This window comes from Macaca nemestrina, chromosome 15, assembly GCF_043159975.1.
Source record: "Macaca nemestrina isolate mMacNem1 chromosome 15, mMacNem.hap1, whole genome shotgun sequence".
NCBI classification, from domain to species: Eukaryota; Metazoa; Chordata; class Mammalia; order Primates; family Cercopithecidae; genus Macaca; species Macaca nemestrina.
Window position 1 is genome coordinate 26,155,143 of NC_092139.1, and position 23,071 is coordinate 26,178,213.

At 50.0% G+C, this 23,071-nt stretch overlaps 1 protein-coding gene across 1 annotated transcript in view; it reads right to left on the minus strand.

Moving 5' to 3' along the window:
- Positions 1–268: 268 nt before the first annotated feature.
- LOC105496334 (Rho GTPase activating protein 40) overlaps positions 269–23,071 on the minus strand; it is a 49,611-nt gene continuing 26,808 nt past the window's right edge. The window contains exons 4-15 of the mRNA XM_011766682.3: positions 22,034–22,109; positions 21,422–21,570; positions 16,183–16,348; positions 13,135–13,226; positions 12,443–12,520; positions 11,894–12,053; positions 9,102–9,184; positions 7,009–7,215; positions 4,714–4,854; positions 3,744–3,913; positions 2,189–2,244; positions 269–1,140 (exon numbers count right to left, since the gene is read on the minus strand). Of these exons, the coding sequence (XP_011764984.2) occupies positions 1,049–1,140; positions 2,189–2,244; positions 3,744–3,913; positions 4,714–4,854; positions 7,009–7,215; positions 9,102–9,184; positions 11,894–12,053; positions 12,443–12,520; positions 13,135–13,226; positions 16,183–16,348; positions 21,422–21,570; positions 22,034–22,109 (1,470 nt within the window). The 3' untranslated portion in view covers positions 269–1,048. The remainder of the gene's footprint in view (positions 1,141–2,188; positions 2,245–3,743; positions 3,914–4,713; positions 4,855–7,008; positions 7,216–9,101; positions 9,185–11,893; positions 12,054–12,442; positions 12,521–13,134; positions 13,227–16,182; positions 16,349–21,421; positions 21,571–22,033; positions 22,110–23,071) is intronic.

Here is a 23,071-nt window from a genome sequence, read left to right on the forward strand (position 1 = left end):
AAGAGATGAGAGGATTCCCAGAGAGGCTGTCCCTGCAATGCCCCCACCCTTCAGCAACAGCTGTCATTACTCTATGCCTCCGCATTCTGAGTTTTCTTCCTGTCCCCCCGGTGGTTGTGGGTTCAAGGCGTGGCTGGACCACATGGGCCAGAGCCCTTTGAGCAGCTCAGCAAGATGCTCTCGTCACCAAGCTCCCATGTCAACTCGCTGGAAGGACAACACCCACCGAGCACGGGACTGGAGAGAAAAACACTTAGGCAAAGTAAGCGTGACATTGAACTTGTGCCTTTAATGTTTAAACAATTTAAATATCGTATTACAAAATGACAAGGTTATACAAATCAACATGTAAAGCATGAGAGCTGTGAAGCGAAGTCTTCCTCTGCCCAGTTCTCCTGGGGCTGATCATGGCTGCGATGTTGGCTTCCTCTCCCTGAGGCCCCAGCTCCTCATCCTTGAAGGACTCTGAGAGGGCAAGGGGCTTGTCCAAGGTCATAGAGCTCTCCTGGTCTTGTTTCTGGTGCTGCTGCCACTACACATTGTAGGGCCACTTTCAAAACAATCTTACCTGGGGGAAAAAAATCCAACTATCTCTTGATAGAGGTGCTGCATTTTTAAATTTCCTCCAGTCTAGAAGCCATGGACAGAAGCCTATGGAGATCCAAGTGCCCCAAGTGATGGTGTCATAACAGCAAGCTTGATGTAGGAAGCAACTCTCCGGAGAGCTAGGGGGTGGAGGGGAGCGAGGGCTTTGTGTGCGTGGTTAAAACATGAGAACGGTGAAGGGAAGTTCTTCCTCTGTCCAGTTCTCCCAGGGCTGTGTTGGCTTCCCCTCCCTGAGGCCCTGGCCCCTCATCCCCTCTGAGTGGAGAGAGCACTAGTCCTGAGTCTATTTCTGAGGGGTCTGAGAGGCATTTCAGAGAACGATGCCTTGGAAGAAAACTCAGACCTTCCCTTGAAATAGCTTTGTTCTCATGCTGGGTACATGGACACAGAGCCAGCAGGGGAGAGGAGGAGGCATCCAGGCTGCTCCTGAGAGTCGCAGGGTTTAGGTGGGGCTCTGTTTAAGGACCCACTCGCCATGTGGGTTGGCACGGTACAGATCTAAGAGGTAGGCATCTGGGTCCAGGCGATGCTCATCTGTGGGAAGAAGGGGTGAAGGAGGTTGAGTGGGAGGCTATGGGAGACGCTGTTCCCCTGCGCAGAGCCCTTCACCAGGCAGAGCACTGTCCCCTGGCTGTATGCATTTTAACTGCTACAGCTCACAGTTACCTCTTCTGCTGGAGGACTGAGCTCCGCTGAGGGAAGATGCCTTGCCAGAAAAGTGACATCCCCTCCCCCTGGGAAAGCCCACAGTCGAAGACCGATGGACACAGACTACCAAAGACTAGTCTCCTTGCCTCAAAATGCAACCACTCTGATGTGATTTGTGCTCTAGAGCCCCCTAGTGGATCAGGCCAAGCTCCAGGATGCAGACACTCCTGGTCCCTGCCCTTTCCCTATCCTCCTTCACTCCTTCCCTTGGAACCCTTTTCTTGAGGGGCACCCGCTCAGTGCATCATGTACTACTGATGCCATGTCTTAGCCTCTGCTTCTTGGCCAGTGGCCCTCAAAGTGTGGCCCCTCGACCAGCAGCATCCGCAACTTCTGGGAACTCATCAGAAACACACATTCTCAGGCCCCACCATCTGTGTCTTAGCCCTCCAGGGGATCCTGAGGTTCCGGTAAAGTCTGAGGATCATTGTTCTAGAGAATGCAAAGGGAAACAGCTGCCGATCCTTGGTTCCCACAGAGCCAGGGACCTCCCAGAGCCGGACATTTATTTGCAGAATTCCTTAAGGACTCCTTGGCCCCTGGGCCAGGGATGAGGTCCATCCCAGCTAGGGTGTCCCAGAGGAGTCAGTTTCACTGGTGGAACTGCCAACCTTGACACTAAACAAACCTTCTGCCTCTCTCTGCCAGCCTGAGGCCAGCTCCAGGCAAAATCCAAACTCTAGGATAGGCTCCTAAGACTTGCACTTTAACCCTACGGCAGGACTCTGCCTGATTTCATTGGAGATAGAGGCCTGAGGGGAAGGCTTATCTCCAGGCAGACTCTGGCCTCCCCCAGAAGGGCTCAGTGAAACTCTGAGGTCGAAGAACTCCCAGGGACCCGGGCTCTGTTCCCGTTTCCCACAGTGGAACTTACTGATATTCCCTCCAACTTCATAGAGGAGGATGTTGGCTGACTCCATGGGCCTGTGGCTGTAAAACAGAGAAAGAAAAAAAAAAAACTCCTGTCTTTTCCTTCTAGAAACAGCAAGACCAACAACTGTGATGGCCCCCAGGTCTGGAAAGGGCAGTCCTCACTGATTTTCGGTCCCACTGGGGAGAAGACGTATAAGGACCCTCCTGAGAGAGCTGGAGCCAGTGACAGAGTCCCGCAACCAGGGGCTGGGGAGAGGTAGCTGGAGGGCACGTGGTGAGGCTCAACCAGAGGTGCACCCCGCTGCGAGGCTCCTTCCTTCCGGGCATCAGAATGGAGACTGCGAGGGCAGGGGAATGAGTGGTGACAGATGGGGACAGGAGCCTGCGGTGAGGGGAAGATTTTGTGTCAAGATGGATTATGGACATTGTATGATTACATATGATAATTATGCTTATCATGTAAGAATCACAATTATTATATGATAATTATGGGTATCCTGAGTTCAATTCCATGGCCTCTTATCTGCCATGTGGCCTCAAGCAAGCCCCTTCTCTTTTCTGAGTCTTAGCGCTCCCATCTGTTCAAGAAGGAGCTGAACCAGACAGTTGCTGAAGATGACAGTCTGAGGATTCCTCGTGCCAATGCCAAGAAGGAAACTCTTGAGGGCTCAGGCTGTTTCCTGTACCCTGGGAATGATGGCTGCACATCAGCCCCCGACCTTCTTCCAGATCCTTGGCCAGGCTCTGCTCCTTGCTGCAGAACCTTTGCCGTGCAGTTTTCTGTGCCAGGAAGCTTCACCTCGCTCCCAGACGACACCAGCTTCCTTGTCTTCTAGATACATTATTCCCTGTATTTCTTGTGAAACCTAATACAGTTTGTAACTTGATCTTTGGTTCGTGACTATTTGCTTTATGTCCAGCTCTTCCTCAGGGCTGTGGGTTCTTAAGAGCAGGGCCTCTGTCTGTTCTTTTCATGCCTAGTCTATAATTCTCTTAATACATGGTGGGCCAGGTGCGGTGGCTCACGCCTGTAATCCCAGCACTTTGGGAGGCTGAGCTGGGCAGATCACTTGAGATCAGGAGTTTGACACCAGCCTGGCTAACACGGTAAAACCCTATCTCTACTAAAAATACAAAAAAATTAGCCAGGCATGGTGGCAGACGCCTGTAATCCCAGCTACTTGGGAGGCCGAGGCAGGAAAATCGCTTCAACCTGGGAGGAGGAAGTTGCAGTGAGCCAAGATCACGCCACTGCACTCCAGCTTAGGTGACAGAGTAAGACTCCGTCTCAAGACAAAACAAACAAACAGAAAAACATGGTGCCTGGTGGTGGGCATTCATTAAATACTATTAAAATGAATGAGTGAGTGGTAGTCATAATGATTATTACTTGGAGCCAAGAAGCTCTCTAAGGTTGGAGAACCCATCTGACCACCCCAGAAAGGGAAGGCCAGGCCAGGCCAACAGCATGTGTAACTCCCTGGTGGCCTTCAGCTCCGGGGTGCAGAGCCCTCCCTGCAGGGGAGAGGCTCCTGCCTCCAGGAGGTGCCCCTTACTGTAGAAGGAGACTGTTCATGTCCTCACTGCCTTCTTGACCCTTGGAACCAGTGCTGAGGTGCTCTGTGAACTGCCTCAGGACGTGGGCCACTTTGGTGCTGGGGGTGAGAGGCACCTTCAAGGGATCCTTGATAGGCCAGACCACCTGGATCTTTGCCACCTTGGGAGTCTGCAGAGAGAGAGAGGAAGATCCATATACACAGGAGCCAGTATGCCTGGAGTCCAAACATGGATGCATAAACATGCATACATGGCACTTACACAAATGCTCACGCTGAAAATCACAAGATGCCACACACACACACACACGCACACCAGCCACTTGGGCACAGATCACAGACATACACATTCTGGATGTGTGTACACACAGACACAGACAAACACGCCTGTGTTTCTACGCCTGTGTTTGTGTTTCTATGCCTGTGTTTCGCACTCGTACACATAGCAGGGGTACATGCAACGCACCCACAAACACAGACATGTAGGTTTGTATAAAGACCCATCACCCACACATCGTGCACGATGCAGCCTCGACGCTCATCAGTTTCTCTGATCGGGACTTTAATAAGGAACCGTGTTCAGGAACCCTGCCAGGAATACTCAGTATTTTTGGAAGGCTCTTTCCTTGTACTATCCCCCTCCCAGCCCCAATCACCTCACACCCCGTAGAGCGACCCCCATTTTCCCAACCCTCGGCCGGGGGCTGCCTAAAAATGGGGCTGAGGAGATGGCTTCTAGGGGAAGTCTCCGGGTCACTCCATTTCCCCTCCCCAACTCGCTTCTAAGCCCTCGTTTCGCAGCCACGCCTCCTCGCTCCCCGTGACGGCGCCGCAGCGCCCCCTGGTGGCCTCACTGGGCCGTTGCTGGTAGCACGGTAGCCGGGACCCGGAGGAAGGTAAGCACCACGCTCCAGGTGCCCTCCTGTCGCCTAGGGCCCTTCTCCACCTGTCTGGGGTCGGAGGCACTCACCGCCTCGAGGCTGTCCCCCGCCTTGTCCCTATCTGCGTGCATCCTCCGCAGCCAAGTCTTGAGGCCCGCGTCGCAGAGCTGAGGGCGCCTGCTGCTGCTGTCGTTCAGTTTTCGCACCTGGGCGACCAGGAAAGAGGCGACCTGGCCAGAAAGGATCGAGTCTCGGCAGGGTGATAGGACTGCTGAGGCCGAGAGGCAGAGCCCCCTCCAGGGTCATCGTGGCCTCTTCCCTGGCCCAGCGTCCCACAGGGCTTGGAAATACGCATGTGCTGGACTTGGGACGGAAGCACTGGTTTGGTGGAATGAGGAGGGGGCGTTCAGCCCCTAAAGTGGGCCTTGGAGTAGGGGACCCTGAGAGTGGAGCCCACCCTGAGGCTTAGTGGACAGTGGTTCCCCTCGACAGAGGCTGGAGGGTCCTGCACCTGCTGAGGGATAGCTGCTTACTGGCACACTCAGGCAGGGGTGTCCCCAAAACACACCTGGGGCAGGCTCTGCTCTGAGAACCTCCAGACAGCCCACACTGGGGGATTCCTATAGAGGCCTCCAGCTCAACCCATGCCTCTCTGTGGGATCCGAACCCAGTAAAGTCAGAGAACCCAGACTCCATGGACCCTGATAACAACACGTTTCTGTCTCCCAGGGTCTGATGGAACTGGGGTCGATTCTGAACTCCCCTCTCTGCTATGTGTGTGCTGACTAAAGGTGACACACACGGGGAAGGGCAATGGTGATGGGGGTTCTCCCCTTTCACTTTTTCTACATCTATGTTGTCTGAAGCTTTTCTAACAAGAAAACATTCAGGAATTTCTTGAATTTTAAAAGCTCTCTCCAATAAAAAGAAGTATAACAATCCAATGTCTTTTAGTAGCAACATTATCTCAAAGGGCTGAGTGCAGAGAAGAAAGGAACTATGGGGGTGTAAGGAGTGTATGAGGGAGGAGTAGGGGACTTTTGACAGAGGAGTTGACTCTTGAATTGAGAGGTCTTGAAGAATGAGCAGAGGACAGCAGGCTTCTGCCATTTTAAAAAAAAAGGTGGGGGGAAGAGAATTACAGGCAGAGTAAACTGCATAAGCAAAAATTCAGAAGTGTGAAGTACTAGATGAGTTTGGAGTGCCAGCTGGCACTTGCTGTGTTTAGAACATAGAAGAGTGCCCAGCAGGGTCAGAGAGAAACTGAGAACAGTCAAAGAGGGCTTCACTTGCTGGTTTCTGGAATAGGAAATCTAACCTAATGACTTCACGGAAGGAGGGAGGGATAGGAGGAAGGACTGTGGTTGGATGGATGAGTGGACAGTTGGATAGATGCATGGTTGGTAGATGAGTGGGTGGATGGATGGGTAGATAGTTGGATAGATGCATGGTTTAGTTGGATAGATGCATGGTTGGGTAGATGGGTGGATGGATGGATGGGTGAATGAGTGGATGGATGGATTGGTAGATGAGTGGATAGATGCATGATTGGTGGATGGGTGAGTGGATGATAGATTGGCGGATGGGTGGATGGGGGAGTTGGAGGAATTAATGGGTGGATGGGTGGTAGGTAGATGGGTGGGGGGATAGGTGGGTAGGTGAGTGGGTGGGTGATGGGCAGATGCATAAATGGATGGGTGGGTGAGTGAGTGGATGGATGGATGGATGGGTAGGTGGGTGAGTGGGTGGGTGGATGGGAGACTAAATGGAAGTATGAATGAACAGATGGAGGGAAGAGGATACACATTTCTGGGTGAGAAAGCAGCCTGGTCAGCAGTGGTAGATGGTGCTACCTTGTGTTCACAGAGTCTCAGGAGCTGGAGGGGTCTCAGTGCTGCGGGCACCATGCTGACCCTGCAGAGGAGCCTCTCTCCTCCTCTGGCTCCTCGCCTTGCTGTCACTTGTTACTCAGGGCAAAGCTCATAGTGGGGGCAGGGGGGCAGGGGTATCCCTGTTATCTGGTTCCGGGCTCTGTTTTAGGCAGGCCCTGTGATCCTGGGCCTCAGGGATGGGGCTTTCTCAGCAGTATAAAAGCTTTGATGTGAAGGAATTATTTGTGGGAGTTGGGGGAACTCCTGCAATCTGGGGTAGACCAGATGGCAGCAGACTGACAGAGAGGCGTGGCAGCGGAGACAGAAAGGGAAGACGCTTCTTGGTCACTAAGGCAGGGGGAAGAAGAAAACACAGCCCTGTGCAGAGGCCAACAAAGGGCCTGGAAGGGACACACTAGGAAACTGAAAGGACAATGCCCAGGCTCCTGGAGAGCAGGGGCGGCAGGGCAGCGGCACCCAGAGGAGGGATACCCAGCACCCAGCAGCACTCACCGTCCACAGCAGATCCTGGTAGTGCACCATTATCCGCACCACCTCGGCTGCCCCCTCTGCCAGCTGCTTCTCCTTGCCTTTGGGGAGTTTGGGGGGCCGCCCATGGTGCAGAAAGAGGTTAGGGGCCATCACGGTGGAAACATTCCACAGAGTCATCTTGTTGTGCTGTTCCCGGGCCACCACCTTCCTGAGGAATTCCAGCAGCACCTGGGGAAGGGGGCAGAATCTCCCTCAAACCTCAGCCCATCCCTGGCGCCTCCCCACCATCCCCAGGGCATCCTGATGCATGACAAGGGGGCGCTAGGAAGGAGCCAGGAGCTGGGAGAGCAGCAAGAGGGGCTCCTGTTCCAGCTGTGCCACGAGCCCACTTCGTGGCCTCTCTGTGTCTCCACTTCCTGCTCTGCGGTGCGTCCAAAACACTTTCCCCCCTGCTCCCTCAGAGACTAATGAGACAACTGGGTCAGACTTCGGCTTCCAGGTAGAAAAGGGCCACAGGTCTGGAACATGGGTCATTTCCTGGTGAGGCCTGGGACAGCTGCTTCTTTCTGGAGTCTGGATCTACCCAAAATGCAAAGGAAAGAATAGGGAAGCAGAGACGCTGGGAAGAGCAGGGGAAGGTGATAAGACCTACTATTTACGATGTATTCTTTGTATTCCTGGGCCTTTAGTTGGTACATCTTATTTAATCCTCACAGCAACTTTATAAGGTAGTTTTTTTGTTGTTGTTTTTTGTTTTTGTTTTTGAGTCAGAATGTCACTGTGTCACCCAGGCTGGAATGCAGTGGTGTGATCTTGGCTCAGCTCCCTGCAACCTCTGCCTCCCAGGTTCAAGTGACCCACCCACCTCAGCCTCCCAAGTCGCTGGGATTACAAGTGTGCACCACCACACCAGCTAATTTTTGTATTTTTTGTAGAGACGGCGTTCACCGTGCTGGCCAGGCTGGTCTCAAACTCCTGACCTCAAATGATCCTCCCGCCTTGGCCTCCCAAAGTGCTGGGATTACACACATGAGCCACTGCGCCTGGTCAAGGTAGCTCTTATTATTGCATGCATTTTATAGAGAAGGAAACAAGCTTGGAGAATGCACCAAGAGTCACACAGCCAGTAAGGACAAAGGGACAGAGTGAAGAAGGGAGGGACTGAAGAAGGGAGGGAGGGATTGATGGATGAATGGATGGATGGGTGGATGGATAAAGAAAAGAAGATGAATAGATGGATGAATGAGGATAAATGAGTGGAGGAAGGAAGAAAAAATGGAAAGGAGGTGGGAGGGAAGGAGGGAGGGAGGGAGGAAGAGAGGAAGGGAGGGAAGGAGGGAGAGGGGATAGGAACAGAGGACACATATTGAATACACTGCAAAGCATCATCTTCTACCCTATGATTCCTTATGAGTTAACTTTTATGATTTACAAAACAATTAGACAAGATGCTATTAATGCTATTATCATCCTCATTTTACTGAAAAGGAAGCAGAAACTCAAACAGGAAGATCTGGGGCCTCTTCACAGGCTGACCCTGGAGGCACATCTGGAGTCTGACCAAATGACAGCCAAGAGGGTATAGGGAGCTGGGCAAAGGCTGAGCATCCACTCCTATATGACAAGGGGAATTTGCTAAGGGTCTTTTCCCAAACTGATTCAGCACGGAACACCAGTGCTGTGCAATGCTTTCCACAACAAAAGAGGTCCCTGATCAACTGAGGTTTTAGAGTGCTGCATACTCTAATCCCACTTGGAGATTCCTCTCAATGCCTCAATATACCAAAGGCTTTGAGAAGTCCTTGGGAGAAAAATATTCTTAATCTTGTTTCATGAACTCTGTGTTTACTTATCCAGGCTTGGCCACAAGGTGCTAACACTTGTTAGCACCACGTGGAACTGACGCTCTGCAGTGCCCACTCTGGGACTATCCCCTTTCAGGACTCATCCACTTTCTTTAGGAAAAAGTCTCAAGAGAGGTCTGTGTGGGTCGTCACTGAACCCTAGCACCTGGCAGAAGTTGCTGAATGAATGAATAAATGAGCACATTTGGAGCCATGGCTGCGGGTGTGGGCTGACATGGCAAAGTGGTGGTGGTGCATGGTAACTCTTACCTTTAAGGCATTTCTGTTGGGTTCTGGGAGGATGAGGATGAGCAGGTGAAGAACCTGCAGGCGCTGCTTCAGGTCGGGGATGTCTGCGGGAAGGGAGGGACCTCAGTCTCCATGGGAGGCTCAGGGACTCCCTCCCTCAGTCTGGTCTCTTCTTGGGGAAATTCCAGAGCTGGAAAGCCAGGGAACAGCCAGGAATCCCTTTTTTCATAAGGTGCGGGACTATTTCCTTGTCTAGTGTTGGCTCAGACAGAGCCCTGACCAGTGCTGGTGGAGAGGTTCACTTGCTGTACTTTGTGTAGCAAAATAAACACACACATGCGTGTGCATGCACGCACATGCCGCACACACCCAGATATGCAGTCCAGGCTACAGCCCAGGGTCAGAAATGCAATGAACCAGCAAATCACCCTTAGGAAGGGAGACAGAGAGCTCAATGAGCCCAGACAGAAGGTTTCATGAAACCCTCTGTACTGTGAAGGTTGAAAAGGAAAAGCCGTCTCACACCTGGTGTCAGGATCTCCGGGGAGAGGAGGCGGGTAGGAGGAGGTAGTAGTTATAGATTCAGAGAAGGAGTTCATCAGAGCCAGACAAGACCCAGCAGCTGAGAGCTGCCTGGAACCTGGAGAAGAGCCGCATAGGAGACACAGAGGCTGAGCACCCGGGGCCCCAGGCCTACAACCCCGTATGACTGACCTACCTACCTACCTACCTTCCTTCTTTCCTTCCTTCCTTCCTTCCTTCCTTCCTTCCTTCCTTCCTTCCTTCCTTCCTTCCTTTCCTTCCTTCCTTCCTTCCTTCCTTCCTTCCTTCCTTCCTTCCTTCCTTCCTTCCTTCCCTTCCTTCCCTTCCTTCCTTCCTTCCTTCCTTCCTTCCTTCCTTCCTTCCTTCCTTCCTTCCTTCCTTCCTTCCTCTCTCCCTCCCTTCCTTCCTTCTCTCACTTATCAACAAATACCTATCAAGTACCTGTCAGGTGCTATGCTCAGTCTAGGCACCTGCGACACAATAGTGAAGGAGGAAAATAAAGTCGCAGGCTTGTGGAGCTTACATTTCAGAGGGGAGACACAATACACAAGCAAAGAATAAATCAGAGTATGATGGGCATCACTGCATCATTATAGAGGCTAGCAGGCAGCACGGAGTGTGGGGTCACGGAAGGCCCCTCACAGGCTCTGACAGCCAGCTGAAACTTAAAAGGCAGGAAGCAGCCAAATGAGGGCGGAGGGAGGTTCCATTCAGAGACAGCAGCAAGTGCAGATGCTCCAGGGAAGGAAAGAGGAGGGGAAACAGCAAAGTGGGAGGGCCTGACCAGACAGTGGGGAAGGAGGAGGCCAGGAGGAAAGGGGGCCAGAAATAGGCAGGACCTGAGCCGAAGCAGGTGGGCCCAGTAAGGAGTGGAATCTTATTACAAGGGTGCTGTGGAGGATGGTAACAGCATAGGGAAGGGATCTGATTTATGTTTTGCAATGAGGTCGAGGCCAGGCCTGATGATTCATGCCTGTAATCTCATCACTTTGGGAGGCTGAAGTGGGAGCATCACTTGAGGCCACAAGTTTGACACTAGCCTGGGCAACATAGCGAGACTCCCATCACTACAAAAACATTTTAAACAAGTATGCCAGGCATGGTCTCATGTGCCTATATTCTTAGCTACTTGGGAGGCTGAGGCAGGAGACTCACTTGAACCCGAGAGTTCAAGGTTGCAGTGAGCTAGGATCATACCACTGCACTCCAGCCTGGGTGACAGAGCAAGACCCCATCTCTTAAAAAAAAAAAAAGAAAGAAAGAAAAGAAGAAGGAAAAAGAAAACAAAACACTGAGGTGAGAATCAAAGGTCAGAGAAGACTTCTCAGGATCCCTGTCCCCTCCCCTAGCTTGGGGGTGGAAATCAGACTGCCTGAGCCTTGAAGATTTTTGGAGAATTCAGACAGACAGGGAGAACCTCATGGTCATGAATGAGATCTCAGGAGAGCTGCTCTATTTTTCTGAGAAAAATAGAAGAGACTATGTTTGTACATTGTGGATTGTGAAGAAGTCCAGACAGGAATATATATATGCAGACTATACATAGAGCAAGGTCTGTGCAATACATGCTGATCTGCAGATGCACGCACAGATGGACACAGATGGACATGATCTGCAGACGCGCACACAGATGGACGCAATCTACAGATGCGCACACAGATGGACATGATCTGCAGACGCGCACACATAGATGGACACGGATGGACGCAATCTGCAGACGCACACACACAGATGGACGGGATCTGCAGACGCCCACACAGATCGACGCAATCTGTAGATGCACACACACAGATGGACGCGATCTGCAGACGTGCACACAGGTGGATGCGATCTGCAGATGCGCACACAGGTGGACGCGATCTGTAGATGCGCACACAGATGGACGTGCACACACGTGTGTCCACAGATACACAGGTAGACGATGCTGATAAGCTCAACCCCATGGATATCAAGATGTGAAGGAAACCAGTCCACGCGTCCACGTGAGAACTAATAGGGACTGCAGTGTGCAAAACCTTAGCCTTCTCTCCTCACACACCTGCACATGCACACATGCCATACAACACACACAGGACAGGCATGCACATGCATATGCACACATATTGGGCTCACATGCTCATACTTGCTTCTTCCCCCATTGGTTGGACATTTCTGGAACAGACATTTCCAGGAACAGGCAGTCCTGCCTTTGCATGGCTTCCCTCTCCAACCAAGGCCAGTGACATCCAAATCTCCATCCTTGCACAGGCTAAGGGCTTGGGCACACTCACTGGGCACCACAGCGAAGGCCGGGAGGTACTCAGCCGTGAGCAAAGGCGTCGGCAGCTTCCGGATGAACCTTTTGAGCAAATCGGAGGCGTCATTGTGATGAACCTCGTCCCAGCTAAAAAGGCCAGCATAGAAGTCTCTCTCCAGCTTCTGTTCCAGCCCCTACAGGAAGGAGGGGCACGAAAACACAGTTGGCCCAGGGCTCCGGTAGAAGCTGCTCTACCACTTCCTTGGGGCTCGGTTGCCTCATCTGCAAAGTGCGGACAACAAGAGCACCTCCCTCGTGGGGTTGAAGTGAGGACGAAATGGCCTAAAGTGCGTGTCACTGAGCACAGGGCTCTGCTCATTAAGCGTTGGTGGTCTGACTCCAGGGCCCACGCTCTCCGCCATCATGCTCATCGTACCACCTTCAGCCTCTCAAACCCTCAACCCACACAGAGACCAAGGACAGATCACCGGCGAGCCAGGGACTGGATTCTCTCCTGGCTTAACACACATGTGAGGATGCGGGAGATGCAGCCTTAGTGAAGCGGCGGAAGCCAAACCATTACCTTGACCCTGGCCTGGGATCCGGGCACCCTGAGAATGCCTTCCGTGTCCAGTCCTCTCTTTTCCAAACAGGACAGCAGCTGTCAGAGAGAGAAACCAGCACTTAAACTAGGAAAAGCTGAAAAGCAGGATTCAAAATGGTGTGTTTGTCTCCCATGAAAATCAGAAAGAGGGGAGTACCCGGAGAAGGGTTTCCTTCAAAATAATAATAGTTTTTGTGACCACCTCCATGAGCCAGGCATTGTGAGAGCTTCATACAGATTTTTCTCATTTAATCATTAATAAGAGGAGGACACTGTTATCATCATCCCAATTTACAGACGTTGAAAGGGAGGCTAATGAAAGTTCAAAAATCCACCCTTGACTTGAAGATTCAGAAGTTAAAAAGAAAAGAAAAAAAAAATCCACCCCAAGGATCACTTGAGGCCAGGAGTTCGAGACCAGCGTGGGCAACACAGTGAGACCCTGTCTCTACAAAAAAGTTAAGACAAAAATTTATAAAATAAAAACAACAACAACAACAACAAAAATCCACCCGGGTCTCTGAGCTAGCGAGTGCCAGAGCCAGAATTTGAACCCAGGTCTGCCTGATTCTAAAGCCCATCCTTTCACCCCTTTGCTAGATGTCTCCTGACAATGGTCCCCAGAGCCAGCCTCTGAAGGATTACATAAACCCAAGCTGGGGACGACTTACAGCCTGAAGGACCAGTGGGACCTGTGTGCTGGGGAGGACTTTGTGGTCAGCTTCTAGCAGGCTGTCAAGGGGCACACCGAAGAGGCGAGTTTCTGCAGGAAATCAAAGAGCAGAAGGCACGTTTCACTTCCTGGAACGACCACTGGGCTTGGACCTGCAAGATCTCCTGGGCAACTAGAATCAGACCCCTTTCCCTGTGGAAGGACTGAGCTCTCGAGAGAATGGCCGGACCCAAACCTCTCCTCTTGAGCAGATTATTTGGCCTCAGCAGTAATGAAAACATCACTGCTGAGGAGATATGTCTCAGAGCAGAAAATCTCAGCTGAATAAAGAAGTATTGAAAGGGCCGGGTGCGGGGGCTCAAGCCTGTAATCCCAGCACTTTGGGAGGCCAAGGTGAGCGGATCACCTGAGGTCAGGAGTTCGAGACTAGCCTGGCCAACGTGGTGAAACCCCGTCTCTACTAAAAACACAAAAAAATTTTAGCCGAGCGTGGTGATGGGTGTCTGTAATCCCAGCTACTTGGGAGGCTGAGGCAGGAGAATTGCTTGAACCCGGGAGGCAGAGGTTGCAGTGAGCCAAGATCACACCACAGCACTCCAGCCTGGGCAATAAGAGCGAAACTGTCTCACAGAAAAAAAAAAAAAAAAAAAGTCTTGAAAGGGAAGTACGCTGCTGCTTCAGGGAGCACCAGGTATAAAAATGTAACAGCAGCCCTGGGTCGAGCTCTGGCTCTGCAGGATGGGCCAGGTTCTAGAGAATGTATTCCCCAGGTCCATCTTAACCACCCTGGCTTGAAGTCTTCTCAGGCAAACTCCTCCTTCCACATTTTCTCCACACCTTCCTTCTTTCTCCCTTCTCCGGCCTGCCCCAGCTCTGCTAGATTCCTCCCCCTGGTCTTTTTTATTCCCCATCCTCTTGTCTTTAAAGAAACAAACCAAAAAACCAAACCAAAACAAACCAAAAAAATCACAGTGCATAATGCTGACAATGACACAGCAAGATGAACACTTTCGCACACTGCTGAAGGGCAATATTATCTCAAGAACTGAACTCATAAATGTAATCTAAAGTAATCTAAGATGCATTCAAAAGCATATACACAGCAGTAGTGATTGTGTCTTATAGTAGGAAAGATACGGGCATCAAAAATGTCCGCTAATAGCGAAATGGTTAAATATATTAGAATACATCCACAAGGAGGAAAATAGTGCAGTGATTAAAAATCGTGTTTTCACTGAGGCAAGGTGGCTCATGCCTGTAACCCCAGTACTTTGGGAGGCTGAGGTGTGAAGGTCATTTGAGCCCAGGAGTTCGAGCCAGGTCTGGGCAACATGGAAATACTGCCTCTCTACAAAAAAATACAAAAATTAGCAGGGTGTGGTGGCACACACCTGCAGTGCCAGCTACTCAGGAGGCTGAAGTGGGAGGGTCACCTGAGCCTGGGGAATTTGAGGCTGCAGTGAGCTGTGATCATGCCACTGCACTCCAGCCTGGGCAAGAGAGAGAGACTCTGTCTCAAAAATAAATAAATAAATAAATAAATAAATAAATAAAAAATCATGTTTTCAAGGAATATTTAATAGTTGTGGTAGATGTCACTATTGTTCTAAATTCATTACCCCTCTTTGTATCCACACCGTTGGCCATGTGAATTTGCAAATCTTCCCATTAGGGAAGCACAGCCTACCTCCTCACCCCTTGCTAGGCCATGTGACTAGTTTGGACCAATGGCATGGGAACTACATGATGCAAGCAGAGGCTTAAAATGCATTGTGTGGTAGAGTTTGCCCTCTGAGCTTCTGCTGTCACCATGAAACTATCCTCCAGACGGCCAGCTGGTCCCAGGAGGACAAAAGACCTGAGAGCAGACCTACACTCAGCCAACAACTTGGAGCCAAGCCCAGCCTAGATCAGCCAAGCTACACCCAGTTTACCCATAAACACGTGAGCAAGAGTAAAGAGTTTTTAAGTCATGAGTTTGGGGGTTGTTTGTTATGTAGCATTATCATGACAACCACTAAATGATACAATAACTGGAAAATGTCCAAAATTCTATATATATAATACTCTATAATATAGATCGATAACTATGATATATTCTATTATATATAATGGAATTATGAAACAGGGTCTTAATATAGTTCTATATAGAGTTGAGACAGAGACTCTCTCTGTCACCAAGGCTGGAGTGCAGTGGCATGATCAAGGCTCACTGCAGCCTTCACCTCCCAGGCTAAAAGTGATCCTCCTACCTCAGTCTCCCGGGTAGCTGGGACTACAGGTGTGCACCACCACACCTGGCTACTTTTTTATTTTTTGTAGAGACAGGGTCTCACTATGTCACCCATGCTGGTCTCAAACTCCTGGGCTCAAGTGACCTTGCCACCTCGGCCTCCCAAAGTGTTGGCATTACAGGAGTGAGTCACTGCTCCCAGACCATAATTATATAATATGAGGTGAAAAAAGGATACACACACATACACACAAAGGAAGATAATGCACGAAAAATGCTTTTCTGAATTATATTTTTTCCTTTTTGTATTTTACTCTATTTCACAAATTTCCCACAACGAGCAGGAATTGTTTTCATATGCAGAAAAAAATGTAAACAGAAGGAATATAGAAGCTGAGCATACTGGCCGGGCGCGGTGGCTCACACCTGTAATCCCAGCACTTTGGGAGGCCGAGGCAGGCAGATCACGAGGTCAAGAGATCAAGACTATCCTGGCCAACATGGTGAAACCCCGTCTCTACTAAAAATACAAAACTTAGCTGGGCATGGTAGTGCACACCTGTAGTCTCAGCTACTCGGGTGGCGGAGGCAGGAGAATCGCTTGAACCCGGGAGGCGGAGGTTGCAGTGAGCCGAGATCGCACCACTGCACTCCAGCCTGGTGACAGAGCAAGACTCCATCTCAAAAAAAAAAAAAAAAAAAAAAAAAAAAAAAGCCGAGCATCTCTCTCTTGGTGGGAGAGTTCGTGTACAGCTCCCTGGGAGAAAGCCAGGACTGTGGCCACAGGGCTTTCCCTGGGCCGGGGCTGCTCACCTGCCGCTTTCCACTTCCCCGCCTTGCTCCTCTTCAGGTCCAAGCCAAGGACGTCACAGAGCGCGGTCAGCTCTATGAGGGCCAGAGAAGGTACCTTCCTCATATCCTGCAGGGACAAGTCTCCTATCCTCGTCACGCCAAGTCTGCCTTTGGGGATGGTAAACTTCTATTAATAGAGAGGGAAGTAAAGACAATTTGTCAGGCTATGTGTCTGATGGGTATTTGGGGGCTCCCCCTTCTCCCCTGGGCATTTAGGCGGAAGGAAGAGCAGCGTGGATAAGAGCTGGTGCTCAGGAGTCCATCCTCAAGTCAAGTCCAAGCTCTAAATCTTGCAAACAGAGTGACATTCTGAGCCTCTGTTTCCCCATCCATAATCATAAAATAGAGCCTACCTCAGAAGGTTTTTGCATGTTTGTTTGTTTGTTTCTTTGGAGACACTGTCTTGCTCTGTTGCCCAAGCTGGCGTACAGTGGCATGAACATTGCTCACTGCAGCCCCGACCTCCTGGGCTCAATTGATCCTCCTGCCTCAGCCTCCTGAGTAGCTAGGACTACAGGTATGTACCCCGACACCTGGCTAATCTTTATATTTTTTGTAGAGACAGAGTTTCTCTATGTTGCCCGGGCTGGTCTCAAACACCTGGGCTCGAGCGATTCTCCCACCTCAGCCTCCCAAAGTGTTGGAATTACAAGCATGAGCCACCGCAACGGCCTCATACAATTTTAGTGGGAGCAAATGACCTAATGGATATAAAGTGCTTGGCACAGTCCCAAGCATATAGCGAAGCCTCGAGAAACAGAAACTGTTTTCACTGCCTGCCCTCCCACAAGAGGACCTGGAGAAGAGGGATCCCCCCTTGGGCTTCTTATTCTTGCTTCTACTCTTGCCCTTTGTTCCTCTCCCTCACCAGGTCTCTCCCCAGCCTTGGCCATGCCACCCGCAGAAATAAAGAATGCTCAACCCTGCCATCTAGAGGCCACATTGGGAATCTGCAGGCAGCTCCAGGCTTTCCTGCCGCCCAAGGTCAGAGAAGGCAAGCAGGAGGGCCAGGCTTGCTCAGCACTGCCTGGAGGGCATGGCCAGACCACTTCCCAGTGCCCCTTTCGAGTGAGTGCTCAAAGGGAAAGAAATGGTAATTGATGCTTATAATACAGCCTAGTGCTTGAGGCATGAGCTATGGAGTCACACCCCCGGGGTTCAAATCCTTACTTTACCTGTGAGTGCAAGCAAATAATTTTACCTGTGTGTTCATCTGCAAAATGGAAGTGATAACAGTATCTACTTCACAAGACTGTTGGTAAGATTAAATTCAATAAAGTGTATGAAACATGGTGCCTGACACATAGTGAGTACTCAGTACTTATTACTACTTTTTAGTTTATTAACACAATTATCACCAGCTTAATAGAATGAAATTAAATCAAATATGTGAAGTAGTTGGCATAATGCTTAGTGTGTGGTAAAAGATCAATATGTGATGCTTTTAGCATTATTATTATTATTCACAGGAGAGTCTTGCTCTGTCGCCCAGGCCGCAGTGCAGGGGCGCAATCACAGCTCACTGTAACCTTGAACTCCTGGGCTCAAGTGATCCTCCTGCCCTAGCCTCCTGAGTAGCTAAGATTACAGGCACACACCACCACACCCAACTTTTTTTTTTTTTTTTTTTTTTGAGACGGAGTCTCAATCTGCCACACAGGCTGGAGCGCAGTGGCATGATCTCTGCTCACTACAATCTCTGTCTCCCAGGTTCAAGCAATTCTCCTGCCTCAGCCTCCCAAGTAGCTGGGATTATAGTTGTGCACCCCCACACCCAGTTAACTTTTGTATTTTTAGTAGGTCTGGGGTTTCACCATGTTAGCCCAGCTGGTCTCAAACTCCTGACCTCAAGTAATCCACTTGCCTCGGCCTCCCAAAGTGCTGGGATTACAGGCATGAGCCACCATGCCTGGCCCACAACCAATTATTTAAAAAAATTTTTTTAGAGATGGGGTCTTGCTATGTTGCCCAGGCTGGTCTCAAATTTCTGGCCTCAAGTGATCCTCCCACCTCGGCCTTCCAAAGTGCTGGCATTACAGGTGTGCGTCACCATGCTTGGCCCTTTAGCATGATTAATTATTATCATCATTCATAATTTAATGGAGAAACACTGTCAAAGAAAAAGACAAGATAATGTTGAATATTAATTATCTCTGATGTTTTAGAAATAGAAACCCATTATTAAAAAATTTTAGGCCAGGCACAGTGGCTCACGCCTGTAATCCCAGCACTTTGGGAGGGTGAGGTGGGTGGATCACAAGGTCAGGAGATCAGGACCATCCTGGCTAATATGGTGAAACCCTGTCTCTACTAAATATACAAAAAATTAGCCAGGCATGGTGGTGGGTGCCTGTAGTCCCAGTTACTTGGGGGCTGAGGCAGGAGAATGGCATGAACCCAGGAGGCAGAGCTTGCAGTGAGCCGAGATTGTACCACTGCACTCCAGCCTAGGCAATAGAGCGAGACTCTGTCTCAAAAAAAAAAAAAAAAAAAAAATTTAGGCCAGGTGCAGTGGCTCACGCCTGTAATCCTAACACTTTGGGAGGCTGAGGTAGGCAGATGACCTGAGGTCAGGAGTTCGAGACCAGCCTGGCCAACATGGTGAAATCCTGTCTCTACTAAAACTACAAACATTAGCTGGATGTGGTAGCACATGTCTGTAGTCACAGCTACTCGGGAGGCAGAGGCATGAGAATGACTTGAATGTCGGGGGTAGAGGTTGTAGTGAGCTGAGGTTTTGCCACTGCACTCCAGCCTGGGCAACAGAGTGAGACTCTGTTTCAAAAAAAAAAATTAAAATAAATAAATACATATAAACGTTATTTGATGTACTATCACTAATGGAAAATATTATTACTAAGAGAAACTAGGTGTAGAGTACGTGGGAGTTCTGTTTTTGCAACTTGCTGCGGACCTAAGAAAATTCCATCTGAACGAGTGGAAGTACTCTCACATTGGAATAGAGGCTACTGCAGGGGTGGGGCTGGTGTCCTAAGCAGTAGAGTGTGGTAGTCAGCTGGGAAGGCTCCGGGGTCAGGCTGCCAGGAGTTCCTGTCCTGGCCTTTGTGGGAGCCAATTCTGTCACTTCTCCTCTCTGAGCACCACGATATGGTCTGGCTATGTCCCCCACCAAATCTCATCTTGAATTCCCATGTGTTGTGGGAGGGGCCCTGTGGAGGTAACTGAATCATGGGGGCAGGTCTTTCCCGGGCTGTTCTCGTGATAGTGAGTAAGTCTCACGAGATCTGATGGTTTTAAAAAGGGGAGATTCCCTGCACAAGCTCTCTTCTCTTGTCTGCCACCATGTAAGACATGCCTTTCCACCATGATTGTGAGGCCTCCACAGCCATGTGGAACTTAAGTCCATTAAACCTCTTTCATGTCTTTATCAGCAGTGTGAAAACAGACTAACATATGCCACTTCTCTCTTTTTTTTTTTTTTTTTTTTTTTTTTTTGAGACAGGGTCTTACTCTGTGGCCTAGGCTGGAGAGCAGTGGTACAGTCATAGCTCACTGTAGCTTCAACCTCCAGGTGCAAGTGATCCTCCTGCCTCAGCCTCCCAAGTGGCTAAGACTACAGGCCTGTACCATCATGCCTGGCTATTTCAAAAATTTTTTGTAGAGATGCGGTATTGTCATGTTGCCCAAGCTGGTCTCAAACTCCTAGACTCAAGCAATCCTCTCGCCTTGGTCTCCCAAATTGCTGGGATTACAGGCGTGAGCCACTGTGCCCGACCCTATTTCTCTTTTTTTATATCATACAGTCAGGGAGCAATGAGGGCACTAGAAGCCTTGGGAACAATGTCCTGGGCCAGGGCAGCCCTCAGTAAAATGTTACCTAAGATTGCATCAACTGCATCATCACGTGGTCAAAGAAGAAATACTTCCTTTAGTAATAGCAGGACTGTGAAAGACTGTATTTACTCCATGAGAGAAGTAAGAATAGTGGTTATTCTGCAGGGAAAGGAATTACCAGGGAAGGACATGGGGGAGCTCAGGTGGGGTAGGAAGCTTCTCTCTTTCTTTTTTTTTTCCCCTGTATTATAAGTCATCAAGCAAGGGAGGAAGCTTCTGTACTGATTTGTGGTGTTTACACAGGCATACACACCAAGCTGTACATGGTAAATATCTGTGCACTTTACAGCGAGTTATAGTTCAATCTTTAAAAACCTAACCATCAATGATTACATCCTATTTGGAAGGAACTATGCTGAGATAACTGATTATTTTGGAAAAAAGAACGGCCAGGTGCAGTGGCTCACACCTGTAATCCCAGCACTTTGGGAGGCTAAGGCTGGAGGATTGCTTGAGCCCAGGAGTTTGAGACCAGCCTGGGCAATGTATAAAGAACCTAACTCTAAAAAGTGTTTAAAACTTAGCTGGGCATGGTGGCATGCAACTGTAGTCCTAGCTACTTGAGAGGCTGAGGTGTAAGGATAGCTTGAGCCTGAGAGGTTGAGGCTGCAGTGAGCTGAGATGGCACCACTGCACTCCCGCCTGGGTGACAGAGTGAGACCTTGTCTCAAAGAAAAAAAAGAAGGAAAGAAGGAAAGAAAGGAAGAAGAAAAGGAAGGAGGGAGGGAGGGAAGGAAGGAAGAAAAGGAAGGAAGGAAGGAAGGAAGGAAGGAAGGAAGGAAGGAAGGAAGGAAGGAAGGAAGGAAGGAAGGAAGGAAGGAAGGAAGGAAGGAGAAAGAAGAAAGAAAAAGAAAGAAAGAAAGAAAGAAGAAAGAGAGAGAGAAGAAAGAAAGAAAGAAAGAAAGAAAGAAAGAAAGAAAGAAAGAAAGAAAGAAAGAAAGAAAGAAAGAAAGAGAAAGAAAGAAAGAGGAGGAGGGAAGGGGGGGGAGGAAAGAACAGAACTAAAATGTTGGGTCTCTCTCTGTCACTCCAGGCACTAACATTAATTTTAAAAGTAACTAGAAAAACATGTTGATGGACAGTTATGAGCTTGCTGGAGGAGGAAGGGCTTTCTAAGGATAAAAACAAAGATAAAAACTGACAGGACTGTTAGACTGTAAGCACCCTGCTCCCCAGTCTTGACACCCAGCGGTTACTCTGTAAATATTTGTGGTATGAATTAAATGAATGAATGATTGGACAACTTTTGTGCTGGGTGCCTGTCAGTGTGCAAGGTGTGAAGAGACAGGTGCTGGTGCCTGAGCACGGGGGACCTAGCCACCAGCCCCGTGGACAGCATCCTCACCGGCAGGGAACACTTGCCCCAGGCAGAGGTGCCTCCCTGGGATGGCCTGCTCTTCTGCAGGAGCACCGCAGCTTGTTCTGAGTAGGCAGAGTCCATGTTGAAGGCTTCTTCCCTCCCAGCCTGCTCCTGCGGCCCCCCAGGCTCTGCTGCTGCAGGGGAAACAAAGCAGAAAGGCAGTGAGAAGTGGCTGCCAGGAAGCAAGTGCTTGGGTTCAGAACTTAGGCCCTTAGTCCTAAGAAGTGATCTCGCAACTCAAGTTCAAAGCCCCAGGATCAAATAATTAGGTTTAGGGCTCAGGCTCACTGCCCAGGAAGTGATTTCCTAGCTATGGCCCCTTACCCCCAGGAAATGATAGCTAAGACCCTCACTGCCCCAGGAAGTGATTTCCTAGATAAGGCCAATTGCCCAGGAAGAGATTTTTCCCATCTTGAGGCCCATGGGCCTGATGGCAACAACTCACTTAAGGGCCCAACCTGTCCCCTCAGGGTTCCCCTCCCTACTGCCCTTGAGCAGGGAAGGCAGGGAGTCAGCAGGAAGTGGGAAATGCTGGGAGAGCAGCCCTTTATGTAGCCTGGACGATTCTCAGGGCCCTGGAGAATGACGATCACTTACCTGGAGGAGACTTAGAGGCCCCGGAACTGAGCTGGGTCCCCTTCATACCGGAGTCCCCATTCTCTGATGACATTTTCTATGCAAATTACAGACAGTGCCCAATTACTCACGTGGGAAGCCGACAAGGCTTACACAACCCCGGGAGACAGGAGCCACCCACAGCCCCTTTTCACAGACGAGCCGCTGAAGCCCAGAGAGGCTGAGTTACTTGCCCAAGGTCCCACAGCTGCTAATTTGGGAATGGGCACTGGGGCCCAAGTCTGGCTGGCTCCAATGCCTGTGGTTTTAATCACTGTTATGCCACTTCAGAGGTGCTCCAAGAGAGATGATGCCCACAACCTATCAGGCTTCAAGTGTCAGCAGGATACACAGTGACAATAAAAAATATTTTGTGCCGGCCGGGTACCTTGGCTCACGCCTGTAATCCCAGCGCTTTGGGAGGCCGAGGCGGGCGGATCACGAGGTCAGGAGATAGAGACCATCCTGGCTAACATGATGAAACCCGGTCTCTACTAAAATACAAAAAATTAGCCGGGCGAGGTGGCGGGCGCCTGTAGTCCCAGCTACTCGGGAGGCTGAGGCAGGAGAATGGCGTGAACCTGGGAGGTGGAGCTTGCAGTGAGCCGAGATCGCGCCACTGCACTCCAGCCTGGGCGACAGAGCAAGACTCAGTCGCAAAAAAAAAAAAAAAAGGATTTTGTACTGCTAATGAGGTAGGAGGTGGGACTTTGGCTGAAACAGGGAATAGGCAAAAACACCTCTCCATAAGACATGCCCACAGTACCATGACAGTTTACCATTGCCATGGCAACACCTGGAAATTACTGCCCCTTTTCTAGAAATTTCTGAATAACTCACTCCTTAATTTGCATTTAATTAAAAGGCAGAACTGCTCCTGAACTGCTGCTCTGCACATACTGCCTATGAGCTGGCCCTGCCCCTGAGCTGCTGCTCTGCACACACTGCCTATAGGGTGGTCCTGCCCCTGAGCTGCTGCTCTGCACACACTGCCTATAGGTGGCCCTGCTCTGCAGCAGC